The sequence below is a fragment of the Hemitrygon akajei genome, chromosome 4 (assembly GCF_048418815.1).
Source record: "Hemitrygon akajei chromosome 4, sHemAka1.3, whole genome shotgun sequence".
Classification (NCBI taxonomy): Eukaryota; Metazoa; Chordata; class Chondrichthyes; order Myliobatiformes; family Dasyatidae; genus Hemitrygon; species Hemitrygon akajei.
The window spans coordinates 178,993,069-179,014,398 of record NC_133127.1 but is presented as its reverse complement, the minus strand read 5'-3'; the positions used below and the strand labels follow the sequence as shown (position 1 = coordinate 179,014,398).

Below are 21,330 nucleotides of genomic sequence, written 5' to 3'. Positions count from 1 at the left end.
AGGACATTACACTTTAGAAATTCCCCCCCCCCCCCCAGTCTTTCTTTCCACAATGCTGCACCTCTGACAAGTAGAACCCTGAAGATAGCCATCTTTGGATTACTCCCAGTGCCACATGCTAGTGAAGGCGAGAAATAGAAAGACAGAATAGACAAATGTGTGGCTGAGCATTTGGTGCAGAGGGCAGAGTTTCAGATCCTTGGATTACTGGAACCTCCTCTTGGTCATGGATGACATATAAGAGGAATAGTTTGCGCCATAACTGGAGAGAAGCCAGCATTCTAGCCAGGAAGTTTGCCAGTGCAGCTTGTGAAGATTTAAATTAGTTTGTCAGGGGAATGGAAACAAGAGCACTGGGTCAGAAAGTTCAGGGATTGAGAGGAAAGTAGATGTCATGACTAGTAAGAATAGGCAAGAACCAGTCAGGAGTACATTCAACCAGAGACTCATTCCACCAAGATGTAGCACTGAGCATCATAGGAAGTCATTCCTACCTGTGGCCATCAAACTTTACAACTCCTCCCTCGGAGTGTCAGACACCCTGAACCAATAGGCTGGTCCTGGACTTATTTCCACTTGGCATGATTATCTTATTATTATTTAATTAATTATGGTTTTATATTGCTATATTTCTACACTATTCTTGGTTGGTGTGACTGTAATGAAACCCAATTTCCCTTAGGATCAATGTCTGTCTGTCTATCTGTCTGTCTGTCTGTTAGACACAATACACAGACTGTGTTGATGTGTGTATATTTTAATGCTAGGAGTATTATGGGAAGGGTGATGAAATTAGAGCATGGATTTATATTTGAAACTACGATGTTGTAGCAAGAGATGTAACAGAGACCTGGTCAAGAGAGGCACAGGAATGGCTGATTAAATGTTCAAGAGTTTTGATGCCTTAGTAAAGATAGAGAAGGAGGTAAAAGGGATGATGGTGGGGTTACTATGTACCTACCGTGCTACTGCAAGCAAGTTTTTCATTGCACCTATGCACACATGTACTTGTGCATTTGACAATAAACTGCATGTTGACTTTGTAGTTTCAACATTACCTCCACTCCTTTCCTAACCACAATGGTGAGTCAAAAAGAAAAGACAAACACTATAAAATTAATTTCCCAGCAAATTAAAAAAAAATAACTAAGTTGTCAGCAGAAAATGTGCAAATTCTTACAAAATACCGCTTGTCTAAATTCAATGAGTTTTACATGAATGCACTCGTATCCTAAATATATATAAACTTACCGAACACTGTTCTGGCGGGGACAGATTCTCTGTTCAACCAGAATGACATCTGGGACAAGATAACAGTCATGATGCAGGGGAGGTATGTTTGGATGACAAAATAGCCGATTTTTCTCTTCAGATGGAAATGTGCTGTCATTACTACATAGTCACCTGTAAAAAGTGAACATACAAGGAAAAAAAATCATCAGCGAAGGGGAGAGATCAGGAGAGGGACTACATTTTGTCAAATCTTGTTTAGCAGAAAGCAGCCACTTTCTTTACTCACCTTACGTAATGACTTGTTTCCTGACACACAGTGGCATCAGAATTATTTAGAACCTAGACCCATTCAGAAACCCATCCTACTGAACTGGATGACAAAAATCAAGTGATTGAATTAGCTGCGTAAGAACACAAGAGGCAATATCCATTTCTCCAAGATGAGAAGTTCGAACATTGATGGAAACATTGATGTCTTTGGTTTGTAATGCTCCGCTTCCTGTTTCATTTTGAGAATCTGAAGCTTGCAATTTGCAGGAAGTAAGTATGTGACAGAATTGCAGGCGTTCTGGAGTTTACTTAGCATCCAGCCTTGTAGAAGGAGCCAGTGTAGAGAACTGTTTTCAACAGTTCTCTTTGTTTGCTGTAATCCACCACAGGCCTTTTATCCATGGTGAAATCCTTATGTCACATCTGACAGGCTGTGTATAGACAAGCAGCCCCATGCAACCTTACCCTGTCTATTTATTACCTTATTTTAAAAATTATTTGGAGCTCCAACGCAGTAACAGGGCCTTCAGGTCCGAGGAGCCAGTGCCACCTGGTTACACCCATGTGATCAATTAACCTACTAACCCATAAGCATCTGGATGGAAGAACATAAGCACCAAAAGCCCGTGACAGAACTTACCCTCAACCCATTTTTCTGCACGAATTCCACAAACTATACTTGCAAAATTTTCAACTACTCAGAGTCATGGATTTGTACAGCATGGTCACAGTCCTTTGATCCCACTCTACCATTCCAACCACATTGCCTACCCGAGCTATTTCCTTTTGCCTGCATTTGGCCCCTATCCCATCTAAACCTTTCTTATTCAGATACCATACCTATATAAACACCTATTAATCATTGCAATTGTACCTGTCTCTACCATCTACTCTGTCAGAACCACCACCCTTTGGTTGTTGACAGTTTATTCTCCTCCATAAATGCTATTTGACCTGGTGAATTCCTCCAAAATTTTCTGTGACTAGCAGTGAAGGGAGAAGAGGGTGAGGAGGAGATAAAGAACTTTATACGTTCTAGAAACACAAAAAACTGAATTTTTCAATTGCACAACACACCATTAAACCCAGAAAGTTGTAGTGTATAAATAAGCTTTTTAATTCAATAACTGCTAAATTATTGCAACAAGATACTCCGTGCTAGAAATAAAATAAAAATCAAAATGCAGGAAATAAATAATAGGTAATGCAACACCTGTAGAGAGAGAAATAGTTCTGATGAAAGATCATTGATCAGAAACATTAATTGTTTCTCCATGGATGTTTTCAGTATTTTCTATTAAATCATTAAAAGAATTATTTTAAAAATATTATTGTTTGTAAAGAACCATTATAATTAGGATGAAGCAAAATTTTAATGATGCCAGAAAGTCTCGCAATCAACGGCCGCCTGCACTGATGTAAATTGAATGAGCAATCCAAGCAACACACAGAAAATGCTGGAGGAACTCAGCAGGCCAGGAAACATCTATGGAAAAGAGTACAGTCAACTTTTCTGGCCAAAATCCTTCAGAGGGACTGCATAATAAAAGCTTTTTTTTAATGTCAACTGTACTCTTTTCCATAGATGCTGCCTCTCCTGCTGAGTTCCTCCAGCTTTTAGTTGTGTTGCTCGGATTTCCAGCATCTGCAGATTTTCTCATGTTTGAGACTGAGGAGCAACAGTTTAGTCAGTACTCCTCAGTTTGTGGCAAGGTGAGACACTGGCTCCCAATCTTCTGTTTGTTTTTCAAAGACCACCATTGCAGGCTCCGCGCATTTGAATTGAGTGCAGGATATTCTTGGTGGCGGAAAGGCACTGGCCAGAAGAAGAGATTACGTAATTGGTACCAATATGTGGGGCCGTACTGTGAGCTGAAACGCAATTACAGCACCAGCTATAACTCTGGTAAGATTAGGCCTCCATTTCCGCTTTTGTTTGTAAATTTTCTCCGTGATCACGTGGGTTTCATTTGGGTTCCTTCCACATTCCAAAGATTTACAAATTTGTGTTAGTGAGTTGCCGCCAGAGGTGTGACGACACTTGCGGGCTGCTCAACACAATCCTTGTTGATTTGACGCAAACGGCGCATCTCGTTGCACATGTGACAAATAAAGCTGATCTTTAATTTACCTTTAAAACACCAATAATTTGGGCTCGACAATCTGGGTAATCCAGATCACCAGGTGACGTATGCCGCTTTCCCTCCTGGCCCATCTAGGTTCCTGCTATGTCTTCCCACTCACTGGGAATCGTCGTTCCCTCATTTCCTTCACGCATCCGGTTCTGTTCCCCGCGCTCCCTCGGAGTTCACAGGGACCTTGGTTCTTACGCTTCCTTTCAGTTTGCTGGACTTACTGGGACATTTCAACAGAACACAGAACTGTACTGCGCATCACAGGAGGAGGCCTTTCGGCTCACTGTTGGCGCTGACTTAAAATATTCTCTCCCGCCTGAATATTCATGTGTGTAACAGTCTCTTAAAAATCACCTTTGTATATACTTCCACCAATCCTCTTGGCAGCCCGTTCCACGCACCTCCCATTGTGTAAAATACTTGTTCTGCACATCTTTAAACCTCTCACCCTCTTAGATCCAGTCTGTAATGCTTAGCACTTCTAGCCTGAAGAAGATGCTGACTGTCTCCCAATCTATGTCTCTCGCAATGTTATAGATTTCCATCAGGGATCTTATAAACATCTACATTAAAACCGCAGTAATTAACATCCGGTACCAAAGTCCCAAGCGCGCCGGACTATCAGAGCGCTGCCGTATATTACAATAGAATGCAGAATGCCCATCAATTAATTGGCCCATTCTAAGCGAACGGCGTGCGTGCGAAGGTTCGACAAAGCTATCACTTCATTCGTTCAGGGAAGGTGCGCTTCGTTGGTCGGATCTCACAAGTCACATAGTTTGATTTATAAGGGAATAGTCTAATCCACGTTTGAGGGAGCGTCCCTGATGCTTCAGCCGTGTTTACGGGTGGATGCCAGGGAACTATCCGTTGCTTACTGTTGCAAACCATCTAACCCAGTTTTATTTGTCGCTGAGCAACAATCTGAGGATAAACTATAAAGTTTCTGGCAACGAGAGTCGAGGAAAGCAGTCCAGAAGCTCACAGCAACAGAGAGAGCTTCCTAGAAGGGGATTCAACTAGAGACCTGTCAACGAGGCGGCGAGAGTTCATCACCTCCTTCATTGTGTCCCAGAAAGCGTTCACTTTTTTCCCACACTTTGGTGGGTGTATTTTACACAACCATTGCTGTAACTTCCACCAAAGAACGTCCCCTATTGGGGAAAAAATACCCCACTTAAAATAATATTGTTCTAACCTTCTCCCCGGTGAATAAACACCGACTTTACACAAACCTCTTTAACCATTACACTAAATGCCGAGTGTCATCTTTTTTAAGCTCTGGCGGGTTTCTTTAAGAAACAGCCTTGATATAATACGTTTAACCTTGTGTCCGCTGAGCTCACTTCTGATCTCTGTCCAATAGAGAGCTGATGAACCACACAAAAGCCATTGATGGCTGGTGCTCTCTTCTGGAAATCCGATTTCTAGTTCCCAGTAATCCCCGGCCGCAATCTGTGACCGAGCGGTGCTTGGTGTATCCGCACAGATTCGTCTCTGCACATCATTAAGGGCTGAGCTTTTTGACGTGAGCAACTTGTAGGTGTTATAATATCGTTTCTGGTAACATCTAAAGCAAATACAAATATCAAACACCTCGAACCTGTCAAGAGTTTCGCCCCATGGTATAACTGGGCACCAGGACGACTGGGAAGGGCCGAAGGTCAGGATGTACCACATACCACAGATGATTTGGCCATGCATATTTGGGACGGCCTGTTCCTATTCATTCTGAAGTCGTTACCTCTAAAAAAGAGCCCGAATCACGAAGAATGAATTTAGGAGTACTCGGTCTCACTCTTTGCATTTTCTTGTTGAAAGTCAATGGAGATTTCCCACTCGTGGCAGATAACAACGCGGCCATGATTGTCAATTGGTAAGTCCTTGCCTGGTGTGGCTGATTTTGGCTTCGCAGCGGGTCGCACCATTCGCGCCCATAATATTAGAGAGAACAAGGGACTGTGTGATAGAATGTACCGGGGAAACTCTCGGGAGACTGGAAGTATCAGATCTCCGATTTGTAATCTGATTTGCTCGCTCAATTCAGTCTAGTGGTTCTATTTTAAATCGGAAATTACCACTGAAAACATTCACAGCACGCCTGCAGTGGAACAGCCTGTATGAACGTGTACTTTAGGAAAATTCAAATGATTTGTAAACTGTCTGCTTTTCCTTTGCTAAATAGCTAACGATGCAAATCAGTCAGACGCCAGCATCCTATATTGTTAGCGCCTGTGTTCTTAGCCAGGTTTATTTTTCTATAGGTAAAAGTTTAACGGGATTTACAGAGTGTAAATACATTATTGTCAAATCTGCTTTGAATGCGAAGGTAGAGCGCGTCTCACTCCATACATGTAAAACTCTCCTATGCTCTTGTGAGGCTAATAATCATACATATAAGAACATAAGACATAGAAACATGATTAGGCCATTCGGCCCATCGAGCCTGCTCCGCAAACGATCTAATTGATACAAAAACAGCAGCCTCCACTTCCTTTGAAGTTTACGAAGATGCGGAAAGACATCTAAAATGTTGACAAACTTCTATAGATGCGTGGTGGAGAGTATATTCACTGAATGTATCAGTCTTCAACACCAGTGCTCTTGAACGGAGATCCTACAAAAAGTAGTTACGGCCCAGTCCATCACGGGGAGAGCTCTCCCCACCATAGAGTACATCCAGACGGAGCGCTGTCGCAGGAAAACAGCATCCATCCTCAGGCAAAATTATGCTCTCTTCCTGCTGGAAGAGGCCTCGGGACTCACACCACCAGGTTCAGGAACAAACATCACCCTTCAACCATCAGGCTCTTAAAGCAAACATCACTTGTTCCCACAACCTATGGGCCCATTTTCAAGGACTCATGTTCTCAAAGTTTATTGGTTATTTATTTGTTATTATAATTACTACTTGTTGTCCCCTTTACTTTTTGTATTTTCACGGTTTGTTGTCTTTTGCACACTGGTTGTCTGCCCTGTTGGTGCGCCCTTCCATTGATTCCATTATGATTATTGGACTTCCTGAGTTTGCCCACAAGAAAATTAATCTTAGGGTTGTATATGGTGACATATATTTACTTTGATAATAAATTTACTTCGAACTTTTGAACGTTGAAGTGATTTGTTGTGTGTTTGAACCTTAAAATGTCAATTCAAAAGTTTAGCTCCGTGTAGTAGTGAGTTTGTAAAGCGGGAGTCAGACAGGTCGTTAAGATCTGCATTCATCAACCTTAGAGTGGTGAGACTCCTTCTGATGGAGACTCGCTCGCAGCTTTGATCGTGAACACGTTAAATCCTCTGGGACTTAGTGTATTAATCCCTTACTTCGATCTTTTATTTAATGCTACTAGATAGATGAAGTGTTAGCTCACCTGTTAATTAAATGCCCGGATTTTAATCAATGGCTCAAGAGCACGGATAATTACCCACGTGATAAACATTGATAAATGCAGCGGAGGTCGTATCAAGCTATGTTCATTCGCCTTCATACTCGCAAACAACATTTTAAAACCAGGGGCTGAAGTGGGTCAGCTGCTTCTGATTTATCTCAGCGTTAATACTGATAAGACTAAAAACCAACCCTGGAAACAAAACTGGCAAAATGTTCTCTGTGTGTGTGTGTATATTCCCCTCTCTGATCTAGCATAAGAAACATAGTAACATAGAAAACCTACAGCACAATACAGGCCCTTCGGCCCACAATGTTGTGCCCAACATGTCCTTACTTTAGAAATTACCTAGGGTTACCCATAGCCCTCTATTTTTCCAAGAGATTAGCTTGAATCCATAACATCGCATTTGCAAATTTCACTATAATTATTGTTTGAAACTAGCGTTGGTTCTGCAAATTTATTGCGTATTTGTAATACTCGGTTTTATTGAGGACTTTAAAACGTTTTTATTACATTGAAATACATTTGTTCTCCACTTTCATAAATCAATAGTTATAAAGTTGCCCCCTTCATCTACAGTAGCTGTTTTAACCTGCGAAAATGCGTTACCTAACACTGCCATAACACGTGACGATGAAATGTCTTAACGGGAAATTAGTCCACCGGAATGGGAGCCTTCCAAGAGGGAATGACGTCAGAAGTGATCCGGGTTCAATTGGGATTAGATTGCCGGCGCGTGACGTCGTTTCGCGGAGGAGGGAATTCCCGGGATTGAAATTCTCTGCTGGAATTGAGCTGTCAATGATCTAGCAATGCTTCAATGAAAATGGGGATCAGTCATGCAGTATTGCTATTCCTTTCATTGTTTTATTTTAAAGCTGGTTGGACGCGGAGAAATACAGTCCTGTAACCTGTTTTAATCTTATGTGATCGCAACATTTGGGTTAAAAAGCATAAATGCTCGGATGATGCACCATCTGAGTATTCTGCATTTCGGTACACCTAGAAAATCTGAAGAAATCTTTTATCTGTTTATATAATGATCATTTTGATTTTTAATCAATCTGCATAAATCCAGCAATATGCGTTGTGCGCATAAAAAAGAAAAATGAACGAGAATTATGTTCGAATAAAAATATCACACTAAGATAAAGATGTTCCCTCGTGTCAACGAGCAAATACCCGTGAAAATCTTCACCGACCTGTGCTTGATCTGATAAGTTCATCTCCCACCGTTTGGCCTAATAAATCGTATTGATTCAGGCGAGACCCGTCCTCAGCAACAACCACGGATTTATCCGTTTCATTCGTCCATATGTAAATCACCTCAGAGTTCGGATACGCATCTATTAAAAAGAAGAGATTAAAATCAGACAGCAGACAGCCGGTTGATTAACTTGGTTTGACTGCGGTGTTAGTCGTGTCTGGATTGAGACGATTCACAATAGTTTGAATGCGGAACAAAATCAGTCGGCTGTACGGTGTGTGTTGACAATTTTACAGCAAGCAGGGAGTTCATTCGATCAGTTTCCCCTCCCGCTTTGCAATCTGTGGCGAGTTTCAATTTGACATTTCCAGTAAGTCGTATATGTTAAACTGGTCTAGAAGATGAAATCACATGGGATCCAGGGTGACTAGCCAACTGGATGAAAAATTCGCTTGGTGGAGGGACTATAGTCATCGGAGAAGAATTAGACCTTACAGCCCATCCAGTCTGATACACCATGATTGACTCCTTAACCTTTGACACCCTTACTAATCAAGAACCTAACAACCTTTGCTGTAACTATACCTAGGAAGATAGAGAGTAGGGAATTGTTTTTCAAATTGTCTAATGACAAGTGGTGTGTCACAGGGATTAGTGCTGCATCCATTCTTGTTTGCCAATTATATTAACGACTTGGATGAGAATGTTGGTGCCACTATTAATAAGTTTGCGGATGACACCAAAATTGGTGGTGTGGAGGACAGTGATGAAGGTTGTCTAAGGTCACTATAGGATGTAGGTCAACTGGGAAAGTAGGCAAAAGAAAAGCAGATGGAATTTAACTCAAATAAATGCAAAATATCTCCAAGAGGACCACACTTTGTCATGGGGTTTGGAGACTTGCGTACCTCAACAGCAGCAAAAGCTACATTGTGCTGGCTGAAGCCAGGGCCGTGTGCTTTGGCTCTTGGTAGGGTCATCCATGCCATATAGGTCAAAGGGTAGAGGCCAGACTAAGAGTGGTCCACTGGTCCTCCAGGTACAGGGGTTCAACTCAGTGCTAACAACCCTGACTGGTCAAAAAAAAATTGTTATGGAAACAGCAACAAAGAATCCTTCTATACAGGCAGAGATGGAGGAACTTCATTGCTGCCCTAAACGCCAGCAGTGAAACGGGCAGGTGCTAAGTGCAAAATAATGGCAGTTGGAAAGTCCAAGTTGCAAAGTAAATGACCGGGGTAAATTAGTAAATAGAGAGAACAAGGAATACAAGTCTGTAGTTGCTGAAAGTGGTGATACAGGTAGATAGGGTGGTGAAAGAGGCAAACGGCATGCTTACCTTCACTGGAAGGGGCACTGAGAACAAGAATTGGGATGTTATATTACATGAACACACTTGATCTCACAGCTAAACAAAGCCAATGATAGACTTAAGGTATATCTGTGCAATTAAAACCAAATTATCAGTATTTCTAGTTTACTTCCCACTGAAACAAAATGCATTGTTTAAATATTAACAAGAAGTAAGTGGTCAGTTTTAAAGGGAAAAAAAATCAAAATACAGATCCTGGATATCTGAAATAAAAACTGAAAATACTGAAAACTCTGCAGATCAGGAGGCAAATTTCTAATTGTCCTCATTACTCAAACAGCTCTATAAACATTGGGTTTGCCTGTGAAGTCCTGGCCTCACTCCATCAGAGATCTATCCACCCTCTCCCACTTGCTCTCTGTAATGTAAAGCTAATGTATCTTCTCACTTCCCTTGCTCTCTGGCCTTTCACCTGAAACATGAACTCTGCCTCTTTTTCTCAGATGCTGCCTATCCTGTTGAGAATCTTCTGATACAAGTCGCTTTTAATTATTGCAAGCCTTTAATGTAGAGGGTTGAAAGCCTGTTGTGAAGGAGGTAGTTTTGAAGTCAGTTGTCCTGAAAATGCACACATGTTGGAGGATTTGTAACTAGCAGAGATCCTGTACATAAAGCACTGGAGGAACTCAGCAGATCAAACAGCACCTTTGGAGGAAAATGGATAGTTGATGTCTCCAGTCAAGACCCTTCATAAGGATTGGTCAACAGTCCATTTCCCTCAAAAGATGCTGCCTGACTTCTTCCAGAACATTGCACATTGCTCCAGATTGGAACGTCTGCAGTCTCTCGTATCTCCGAACAAAGATTCTAATTTGTTTAGTGTTCTTTTATGATAATCCTCTTGCTCTATGGACAATGAGAGAGACATTTACATTTCTGTCTCATTTTCAAAATAAAAGTAGGAAATAGTGACACATTTCTCATATATAAAAAGTCCTAAGGTAGCAGGAAAGTTTTTCTAGATGTTCCTATCTACATTTTTTCCTTAATCAACAGTAACAAAATGTGTATTTAAAGTCACCATTGCAGTTGTATTGGGAACTTGTTTCCTGCAAATTGACAGCTTTATTTCCTACATCATAACTGGCATTATTTTTTACAAATACCTCATTAGCCATAAAATGTCAGAATTTCTCAGGTTTATTAAGGGACTAAGTTTTATTCCTAGAAACAATTTAGTATTAGCCAATAATTGACAGACCAATTGATTCATTGCGAAAATGAAAAAGCTTGAAAGTTAACTTTAAAATATTTCTTGTGCTTTAATACAATTGGAGTAAACTGATCTTTACCTTTCTTCATTTCATTTCCAAAAGACAAACCTCTGTTTATGACTGACATTTGTAGTACACAATCTGCATTTATATAATGTAATTCACATCAGTATTTGGACTGGTTAGTACCTTATCCTGTTAAAACAATGCAAGACTGATCAAGGGGAATCTCTTTGAATTCAGGCTATCATATTGGGAAGGTCAGATAGAAATATGTCACAGAATTTCCAGTAGCATTAATTGTTGGTGAGATGCTAGCCATTGACACAGGGCACTGTTTGTAAAACAAAGTAAATAGATTTTTTTACATCCAATTATGCACAGTTTTGGGCCCCTTATCTAAGAAAGGATCTGCTGGCAATTGAGAGGGTCCAGAGGAGGTTCACAAGCATGATCCCAGGAATGGAAGGGTTAATGTATGAGAAGCACTTGGTGACTCTGAGCGTGAACTTATTGCATTTAGAAGAATGGGGGGGGGGGACCTCATTGAGACCTTTTGAATATAGAAAGGGCTAGATAGAGAGAACATGGAGAGGATGTTTCCTATAATGGGGGAGCCTAGGACCAAAGAGTACAGCCTCAGAATACAAGGATGTAAAATTAGATCAGAGGTGAGGAGGAATTTCTTTAGCCAGGGGATGGTGTACCTGTGGAATTCATTGCCACAGGCAGCTGTGAAGGCTAAGTCATTGAGTATGTTTAAAGCAGAAGTTGATAGGTTCTTGATTAGTAAGGGCATCAAAGGTAATGGGGAGAAGGCTGAAGAATGGGGTTGAGAGAGATAATCAATCAGCCATGTTGGAATGGTGGAGCAGACTCGATGGGCTAAATGGCCAAATTCTGCTCCTGTGGCTTATGGTGCAGCAAAATGCCCAGTACGTGGATGCAGGACCTTGGTTTAAAGGAAAATGTCCTGTCTAAAGGAAAATGTTCCACCCTCAATAGATCATAGTGAAGTTGTGACTTGGAACTGGGCTACAAAACTGTGAAAAGTGATTTTGATTATGAATAAATTCTAGAAAGAGAAGCTAGATTGTGAGATTAGAAAGAAATTAAAAACCAAGTGGAGATCTGTTTCCTTAATCTTGTTTGGATTAAGCAGACTTGGAACACTCTGCAGCAAAGTAATAGGTTTGGAAGTTGTGAAAATATGAATAAGTTTCCTACATGTGTTATACCATCAGTCACTCTTCTAGTATTTCTGCATCTCTGGGGAACCTCTCCAGTAATATTTCTTCTGCCTTTAACAAAGTGTTATAAAGCAGTTATGATACAATTGCTCATGGAAATGATGCATACAAATTACTTTGAGGAAGCGAATGAGATGGAACTTGTTTATACGTAAACTGGCGGAGAATTAATACAAGTAATTTAATACCGCCAATCATGTGTGGATCAAGGAGCAGAAAATGGGGACTTTCAAATGAAAATAAATCCTTCATTTAGTAGCTATATTGTTTGATAGGGAGGCGAGTTATTCAGAGTAGAATGTTAGTCAATCCCAGCCAGGACCCCGGTAACAAATCTTTTGCAATGAGCACTCACAGCCCCAGAAGGGAAAGTTTTCCTTTGGTTCTCATGCCAATTAAATATGTAATTAAAAGCATGTTTATGTGGGCATCATGTAACATTAGAATAACTGAAGTGGTTTATAGTGTTCAATTCTACTCTCTGTACGAAAAAAAAGAATATATCTGCCACTGAGAGTGTACAAAGTGATAATTCTGTAGATTGGATCCTGGGATGACAGGTCTGCTAAATGAGGAGAAAGTGAGTGGTCTCTGTTCTCTAAGATTTCAGTCAACTGCGAGATGACGTCATTGAAATATGGTAGAATTCTTAGAGGGATCATTAGGGTAGAGGCAGGGAGGATACTTCCTCCATTTGAGGATCCTGGTCTTAAAGTACAGGGTAGACCTATTAGGGCTGAAAATAGGAGAAATTTCTTCCTATAACAAATTATGAATCTATAGAATTCTTCATCCCAGAGGAGGGGTGTTTGCATTCAAAACTAGGATCTCTAGATTTCTCAATATTAGAAGGAATCAAGGGATATGGGAATAGAGTAACAAAATGGTTAAAAATCAGCCATGACCCTGCTGAACAGCAACCCCTGATTGGTACCCCTGGTCTTACATATATTCAAAGTTCAAAGTAGCTTTATTATCAAAGTATGTATATGTCACTACTTTGAGATTCATTTTCTTCCAGGTATTCACAGTAGAACAGAGAAATACAATAGAGTCAATGAAAAGCTACATGCAAATATTGGTGAACAACCAATATGCAACAGATGACAAACTACAAATACAAACAAGTAAATAAATAATACTGAGGACATGAGTGTTAGAATTCTTGAAAATGAGCCCAGAAGTTGTAGCTTCAGTTCAGAGTTGAGGTGAGTGAAGTTATCTCCGCTGGTTCAGAAACCTGATGGTTAAAGGGTAATGTCTGTTCATGAACCTGGTGGCGTGGGACCCAAGGCTCCTATACCTCCTCCCCAATGGCGGCAGTGAGAAGCAAGCATGGAGTGGATGTATGTGGGTCCTTGATGATGGATGCTGCTTTCCTGTGGCAACAGCCCTTGTAGAACAGCCGAGAGAGCTTTGCCTGTGATGGATAGGTGGAGTACCTCTTGGCCCAGACCCAAACAAAAGATATGTTATTGGCGGGTGTTTGTGGACCTGTAGCTGGCATAAGTAGTGCCTGTAAAACCGAATCTCATAACAGAAACCTTAACTTGTAACTATCACAGCAATTTCACATGGTGTTCAAAGTGAACACTTTTAATCTGTCTTGGAACAAGCATTGAATAAATTATTGAAACTCTCATTCAAGTTAGGAAATAAAGGCCTAATTTTCCAATTCAAATTAACCAATGCAATTAAAAGGATAACATTATATTGCATAATGAAATAATGGCATAACAGAGAAGGTGGGGGGTCCATCAGACTTGTATGTGACCTCAAAACACAAAAATACAACTGCAGATGCTGTGGATCAAAGAATACGTACACAACGCTGGAAGAACTCAGCAGGTCAGGCAGCATCTGTGAGAAAAGAGTAGCCAACGTTTTGGGCCAAGACCCTTCATCAGGAATGAGTGCACTGGACAGATTTTTAAGATTTAACTGCAGATTATTTCACTGTTACACTTGTAATATGTACATTGCCTACCAGCAGGCTGAGGGTAGCAGACACTAACAGAATCAATAAACTCATTTGTAAGGCCAGTGATGTTGTGGGGGTGGAACTGGACTCTTTGACGGTGGTGTCTGAAAAGAGGATGCTGTCCAAGTTGCATGCCATCTTGGACAATGACTCCCATCCACTCCATAATGTACTGGTTAGGCACAGGAGTACATTCAGCCAGAGACTCATTCCACCGAGATGTAACACTGAGCGTCATAGGAAGTCATTCCTGCCTGTGGCCATCAAACTTTACAACTCCTCCCTTGGAGTGTCAGACACCCTGAGCCAATAGGCTGGTCCTGGACTTATTTGCACTTGGCATGATTAACTTACTATTATTTAATTATTTATGGTTTATATTGATATATTTCTACACTATTCTTGGTTGGCACGGCTGTAACGAAACCCATTTTCCCTTGGGATCAATAAAGTATGTCTGTCTGTCTGTCTGTAATCTTCCAGTGCATAGCCTAAATTATGGCATCCAATCATTAGAAATATGTGACATAGGATCAGAAGATATTGAATCCTTGTGAGTTGAGGTGAGAAACTGCAAGGGTAAAAAGACCCTGATGGCAGTTATATACAGACCCTCTCAACAGTAGCTGGGATGTGGACTACAGATTACATCAGGAAATAGAAAAAACTGCTTCAAAGGGCAATGTTATGATAGACATGGGAGATTTAAACATGCAGGTAGATAAGTAAAAATCAGGTAGGTAATGGATCTCAAGAGAGTAAATTTGATGAATGCCTACAAGGTGACTTTTTAGAGCAGTTTGGCATTGAGCCAAGTAGGGGATCAGCTATATTGGATTGGGTGTTATGTAATGAACCGGAGGCAATTAGGGAGTTTAAGGTAAAGGACCCTTAGGAGTCAGTGATCACAATACGATTGAGTTCAACTTGAAATTTGATGGTGAGAAAGTAAAGTCTGATGTAGAGTAAACAAAATTACAATGGTGTGTGTGAGAAGTTGGCCAAAGTAAATTGGAAGGAGATGCTGGCAGGGATGACAGCAGAGCAGCAATGGCTTGAGTTTCTGGGAAAAATGGGGAAGGTGCAGGATAGATGTATTCTAAAAACAAAGGAATACTTAAATGGCAAAATAGTATGACCATGGCTTTTAAGGGAAGTCAAAGCTAATGTAAAAGCAAAAGAGAGGGCATACAACAAAACAAAAATTAGTGGGAAAATTGAGGATTGGGAATCTTTTAAAAACCTACAGAAAGCAACTAAAAGAATCATTTGGAGGGAAAAGAGGCACCTTTATTAGGTACACTTAGTGCAAAAATCTCATTAGCCATTCATGTGGCAGCAACTCAATGGATAAAAGCACCTAGACATGGTCAAGTTATTCAGTTCTTGTTGAGACCAAACATCAGAATAGGGAACACGTACAAAATGCTGGAGAAACTTAGCAGGTGAGGCAGCATCTACGGAAAGGAAAAAAAATGTCCACCCTTCAGGCTGAGATCCTTCATCAGGACTTAATCAGAATGAGGAAGAAATGTGATCTAAGTGACTTTAACCATGAAACGATTTCTTGGTGCCAGACGGAGTGGCTTGAGTATCTCAGAAAATGCTGATCTCCTGGAATTTTCAAGCACACTGGAAAATCAGGGGGTCCCAAACTGTTTTATGCCTTGAACCCCTACTATTAACTGAGGGATCTTCAGTTGGGGACCTGTTCTGGAGTTTACAGAGAATGGTGCAAAAAACAAAAACAGTGAGCAGCAGTTCTGTGGGTGAAAAATGCCTTGTTAATGAGGGAGTCAGAGGAGAATGGCCAGACTGGCTCAAGCTGACAGGAAAGCGACATTAACTCAAAGAACCACATGTTACAGCAGTCGACATCTTGGGTCGAGACTCTTCATCAAGACCTGATGAAGGGTCTTGGCCTGAAACATTGACAGTTTATTCTTTTCCATCGATGCTGCCTGACCTGCAGAGCTCCCCGGCACTTTGTGTGTGTTGCTTGGATTTCTAGCATCTGCAGATTTTCTCATGTTTGTTATATCAGTGGTGTGCAGAAGAACATCTCAAAATGCTCAACACGTTGAACCATGAAGTAGATGGGCTACACCAGCAATAGACTATGAACATATACCTAGTTACCACTTTAGTAGGTACAGGAAATACCCACTAAAGTGCTGCTGATTTTATACTGAATATCTGGGAGAGAGCTCAAGTTTAACATAACTGCATGGTTTAGATGTCTCAATTTCCATTCACTTTTTCAATCCTTTGATGAAATTTCTGCCTTGTAATCACTTGCAGGCATGGGTTATTCCTGACATAATCTCTAAACAAATTCTGCTGCCTTGCAACAATGCATCATAACAATCCTATCCATATGATCTTACAAAGTAATTACTGTCAACCCTTGAATTGCCTGGCAGGTTTTATTGGCTGCCTCCTGTGGTTTGATCAAACCATTATCTAGACAAGAGATAACTGGAAACTGGAAATAACCAGTCTCTTGCCTATTTAATTGGCAAGTTTACAGAGATTAATTGTTCACACTGATAATGTGAGCAGGTATTACCTAAGTGGGGGAAGAAAACTTGCGTTTACGACCTTCACCACACCTTAATCCACTTTACTGTCAATTTATAACTTTGGAGGTGTAGTTACTAATGAAAAGTAGGACACAAGGGAGCCAATTTGCACACAATAAGGTTCCACTAAAGAAAGAAGACCAATTACCACTAGATGGATATTTACAGGAACATGTCTGTAGTTCCCTGTGTATTACAACTCATTACTTTGAACTTCATGTACAAAAGTTCTCAAGTAACAATCAGCTGTTTGTCAGTGTTGCAAATTGCATCAGGAGCAGTAGTGGCATTACATTGCCCTCCATTTACCCCTGAGCTCAAAGTGCTAATTACTAATTTCTCCATTAATCTCAGGGAAGACAATGGCTGATGGTTTTGAATCTATGGCTTCCAAGTATGTGGGTTGATGATTGACAAACGGCTTTCAAACCAGACAGATCTGAGGTTTTGGCATTTTGGAAGATCAGACCAGTGTAGAACTTTTACAGTTAATGGTAGGGCCATGCGGAGTGTTATGGAACAGAGGGACCCAGGAGTACAGGGCAGAATGCACTGAAAGCAGCATTACAGTTAGAAAAGCCGATGAAGAAAGCATTTGGCACGCTGGCCTGTGTCTCTCAGAGGAATATGTATAGTTGTATAGTTACGTTGCATTTATATGCAATATATCACTGCATTCGTATCACCGTCTGGTACCGGGGACTACTGCACAGGACCAAAAGAGGGTTGTAAATTTAGTCAGCTCCATCTTGGGCACTAGCCTACAAGGTACCCAGGACATCTTCAGGGAGCGGTGTCTCAGAAAGGCAACATCCATTATTAAGGACCTCCAGCACTCAAGGCATGCCCTTTTCTCACTGTTACCATTGGGTAGGAGGTACAGAAGCCTAAAGGCACACACTCAGTATTTCCGGAATAGATTCCTCCCTTCTGCCATTCGATTCCTAAATGGACATTGAACTGTTGAACACTACTTCACTTTTTTTAATATAGTATTTCTGTTTTTTGCACGTTTTAAAATCTATTCAATATATGTATACTGGTATTGATTTACTTATCTATTACTATTATTTTCATTTTATTTATTTTTTTCCTTCTATATTACGTATAGCATTAAACTGCTGCTGCTAAGTTAACAAATTTCACATCACATGCTGGTGATAATAAACCTGATTCTGATATAAGATGTTGGTGAGGCCATACTTGGGAGTATTATGTACAGTTTTGTTACAGAGAAGATGTTATTACTCTCGAGTAAGTGCAGAAAGATATTGCCTGGACTTGGAGGCCTGAGTTACAAGGGAAGATTGTGTAGTCTATTTCCTCCAATGTGGAGATTGAGGGTGGCCTGATAAAGGTATATAATGTCAGGAGGGGCAGATAATAATAATAATAATAATAATGTCAGATTTTGAAAGTCTGTGTGCATGGAAGCACGTAGTCCTTTCTCCAGGGAGGTGGTATGGAAAACAAGAGGGCACAGGTTTAAAATCAGAGGTGAGATTTTAAAAAGGAGCATCGGGGGCAGCTTCTTCATGCAAAGGGAGGTGTGTATTTGGAAGAAGCATTGATTGAGTGGTTGAGAATTGGCACATGAGCAACATTTAAAAGCCGTCTAGATAAGTACATGGAGAGGGTTAGTTTAATGGGTTGTGGGGCAAATGTAGGCAGATGAGGCCACCTTTTTTGCCTTCTCACCTCTTCTTCCACTCTGCTTTCTTTCTCATTTTCCCCTCTCTGCTTTACTATTTCTCCATGAAGTGGGGTGATGTGCAACTCCGTGCCTGGTCTGCCTTGCCTTTCTTTTCTTTTGCTGTCAATATTTTTATTTTGCTTTTGACCCACTTTCCTCTTTCTCCTCCAAAGTGTTTCATAGCCAGGAATCTTAACTGTGGGACTGAACCTGGTATCTGTGAGATCTTGAATTACAGTAAACTGATGGAGTTTGTCAAGCCCATTACAATTCCCATTGGTTGAGAAACAGCAATTCACAAGGCCATAAGACATAGGAGCAGAATTAGGCCATTTGGCCCATTGAGTCTGTTCCACCATTCCATCACGGCTGACTTCTTTTCACTCTGTATTCTATTCTCCTGCTCTCATCTTTAATGCCCTTACAAATCAAGAGCCCATCAACCTCTACATTAAATACATTCAATGACTTTATCTCCACAGCCATCTGTGGCAATGAATTCCTCAGACTCACTGCCACCTGACTGAAGAAACTCCTCATCATCTCTGTTTTAAAGGGATGTCCCTCTGTTCTGAGGCTGTGCCCTGTGACCTTAAACTGCTCCACTATAGGAAACATCCTCTCTATCCAGACCTTTCAGTATTCACTGGGTTTCAATGAGATTCCCCACACATTCTTCTAAACTCCAATGAGTACAGGCCCAGAGCCATCAAATGCTCCTTATACATTAACCCTTTCAAATTTTGGGATCATTCTCAGGAACCTCCTCTGGACAGATCCCAAGCCAACTTCCCCCATGTCTTCAAACACACAAGGGCCAGGGAACACTTGAGTTGGGGAATAAGCCCCTCATTCTCTTAATCGTAGCATCACTTTGCCACAGCATTTACTTCCTGTCCTGCTTACATCTCCAGCTTTTCCTTTGAATTCCGGCTTCATCCCCGCACCTTCTTACTTGACATATTCCCTGCTGTTTTCCTCAGGCCCTCTTATCCCTGGCCCCCAATTCTCCCCTACACCTGTTAGTAATGTGGGAAAGGAATGAATCATAGAGTCATGGAGCACTACAGCATAGAGACAGGCACTTTGGTCCATCCAGCCTGTGCAGAAATATTATTTGGCCTAGCCTCGCTAACCTGCACCCACACCATAGCCCTCCATATCCCTCCCTGCATGCATCCACAGGCTTTTGCTAACAACTTATTCCACACTCTCACAACCCTTTGTGTGAAGAAGACCCCCTCATGTTCTCCTTCAACATTTCACCTTTCATCCTTAACCCATGACCTCTAGTTCCAGTCTCATTCAAACTCAGTGGAAAAACCCTGTCCATATCAATCATAATTTCATGTATCTCTGTCAAATCTCCCCTTACTTTCCTTTTGAAAGCAAATGTAGGGACACTTGAGGGTTCAGAGGGAAATCCTGCCATGCTGCCATTCACGCCACTATCATTTCAGATCTGATTCCATCCCTCTTCCAGCCTGCCTGGAGTTGGAGGATTGTCCATGTGTGTGGGAGGGTGGGAGGAAGGAAAGGGGCTTTTTTGCTTTTGTAGTTGTGTTACTTGGTGTGTTCTGTGTTGCTCTGCCAAGCGTTGTGGGCATGCTACGTTGGCACCAGAATTGTGTGGCAACACTTGTGGGCTGTTCCCAACACACGCCTAGGTTGTGTTGGTTGTTAATGCAAACGACATATTTCACTGTATGCTTTGACATACACCACTGTGCACATGTCTTAGACACATAAGTATATGAAGTACTTTTATGCATTGCACTATACTGCTGTGGTAAAAAAATTCTTGACATATGCGAGTGATGATAAACCTGATTCTGATGTGGGTCTATTGTGGACTGAGAATGGGAAGGGGGCAGGCAGAGGGGAATCGTGGTTTGGAAAATGGGAAAGGAGAGGGGAGGGCATGGGAAGCACCAGAGAGACATTCTGTAATGATCAATAAACCAATTGTTTGGAATCAAACGACCTTGCCCCGGCACCTTCTCTCGGCCACCTGTCCCACAACCACTCTCGCCATTCCTAATATCCTTTGCACCTGCCAGATTTACAAACTCGCTGCCCGTTCCACGTTGACAAAGTCTTGGGCACCCTTTTGCACAGTACTGTCAGTACATGTGATAAATAAAACTCATTCTGAATCTGATATCTTTCAGAACAGATAAATTCCTCCCTACCTTCCTACAAAGAGGAGACCCAACCCTCACTTCAAATTTTCCATTCACTCCTCGGACTCTAATTGCCTTTTCTAGTGCTGTCCTTGTACATCACTACCACCCATTGCATGACTCATCGTGTGCTCCTGCTGTAATTTCCTCCCATTGGTTAATCACTAACCTCTTTAAAGAACAGGTCTGTCCTTTCCACTACTTACTGTACTAAAAATGGAACCAGAAGCTTGAGCGATTCTCTCATTTAAAGTGCTTATGGTACTAAGAATAAATGACAGACCAAGACACTAGGGGACAGAGTTGAGGATGGTTGGAAGTCTTGCCCAGGGAGAAGAGTAGCATGTACGGTAACTTGGTAGAGGGTGAAGAAAGTCACCAGAGCTTCACCTGAAGTCATTAATAATTAAGCTGGCCAGCCAAGGGCAATGGCTGGTGAGTCTTAAATCCCACACCACCAGAAACAGAAACAATTATCACCATCAGACTCCTGAACCAGTGAAGATGACTTCACTCACCTCAACACTGAACTGATTCTACAGCCTATGGACTCACTGTCAAGAACTCTACAACTCATCTTCAACTTATTTATTTACTTTATAAAAATTTGCACAGATAGTCTTTTTTGCACATTGATTGTTTGTCAGACTGTGTGTAGTTCTTCATTGATTATGTTGCATTTCTTTGTTCTACCATGAATACCTGCAAGAAAATTAATCTCTGAGTAGTATTGGTAATGAAAATAAATCTCACAGGTAGATATAGCTGTAAAGTAAGCTTTTAACACATTGGTCTTCTTAAATCAGGTACTGAGTACA

The 21,330-nt window shown here is 41.2% G+C and overlaps 2 protein-coding genes across 5 annotated transcripts in view; one reads left to right on the top strand and one right to left on the bottom strand.

Annotated features, from left to right (window-relative positions):
• Window positions 1–21,330, top strand: part of gabrb3 (gamma-aminobutyric acid type A receptor subunit beta3) — a 669,933-nt gene that overhangs the window by 109,400 nt on the left and 539,203 nt on the right. Inside the window, exon 1 of one of the 2 annotated variants that reach the window (XM_073044105.1) lies at window positions 5,126–5,514. The exons of the other annotated variant lie outside the window; for it this stretch is intronic. Coding sequence (XP_072900206.1) covers window positions 5,411–5,514 — 104 coding nt within the window. The 5' untranslated portion in view covers window positions 5,126–5,410. Of the gene's footprint in view, window positions 1–5,125; window positions 5,515–21,330 lie in introns of those variants that run through there. 2 annotated transcript variants of the gene reach the window in all.
• Window positions 1–21,330, bottom strand: part of gabra5 (gamma-aminobutyric acid type A receptor subunit alpha5) — an 81,133-nt gene that overhangs the window by 25,829 nt on the left and 33,974 nt on the right. For all 3 annotated transcript variants that reach the window (XM_073044111.1, XM_073044112.1, XM_073044113.1), the window contains 2 exons: window positions 8,233–8,376; window positions 1,252–1,404 (listed from right to left, as the gene is read on the bottom strand). In XM_073044111.1, the coding sequence (XP_072900212.1) occupies window positions 1,252–1,404; window positions 8,233–8,376 (297 nt within the window). The remainder of the gene's footprint in view (window positions 1–1,251; window positions 1,405–8,232; window positions 8,377–21,330) is intronic.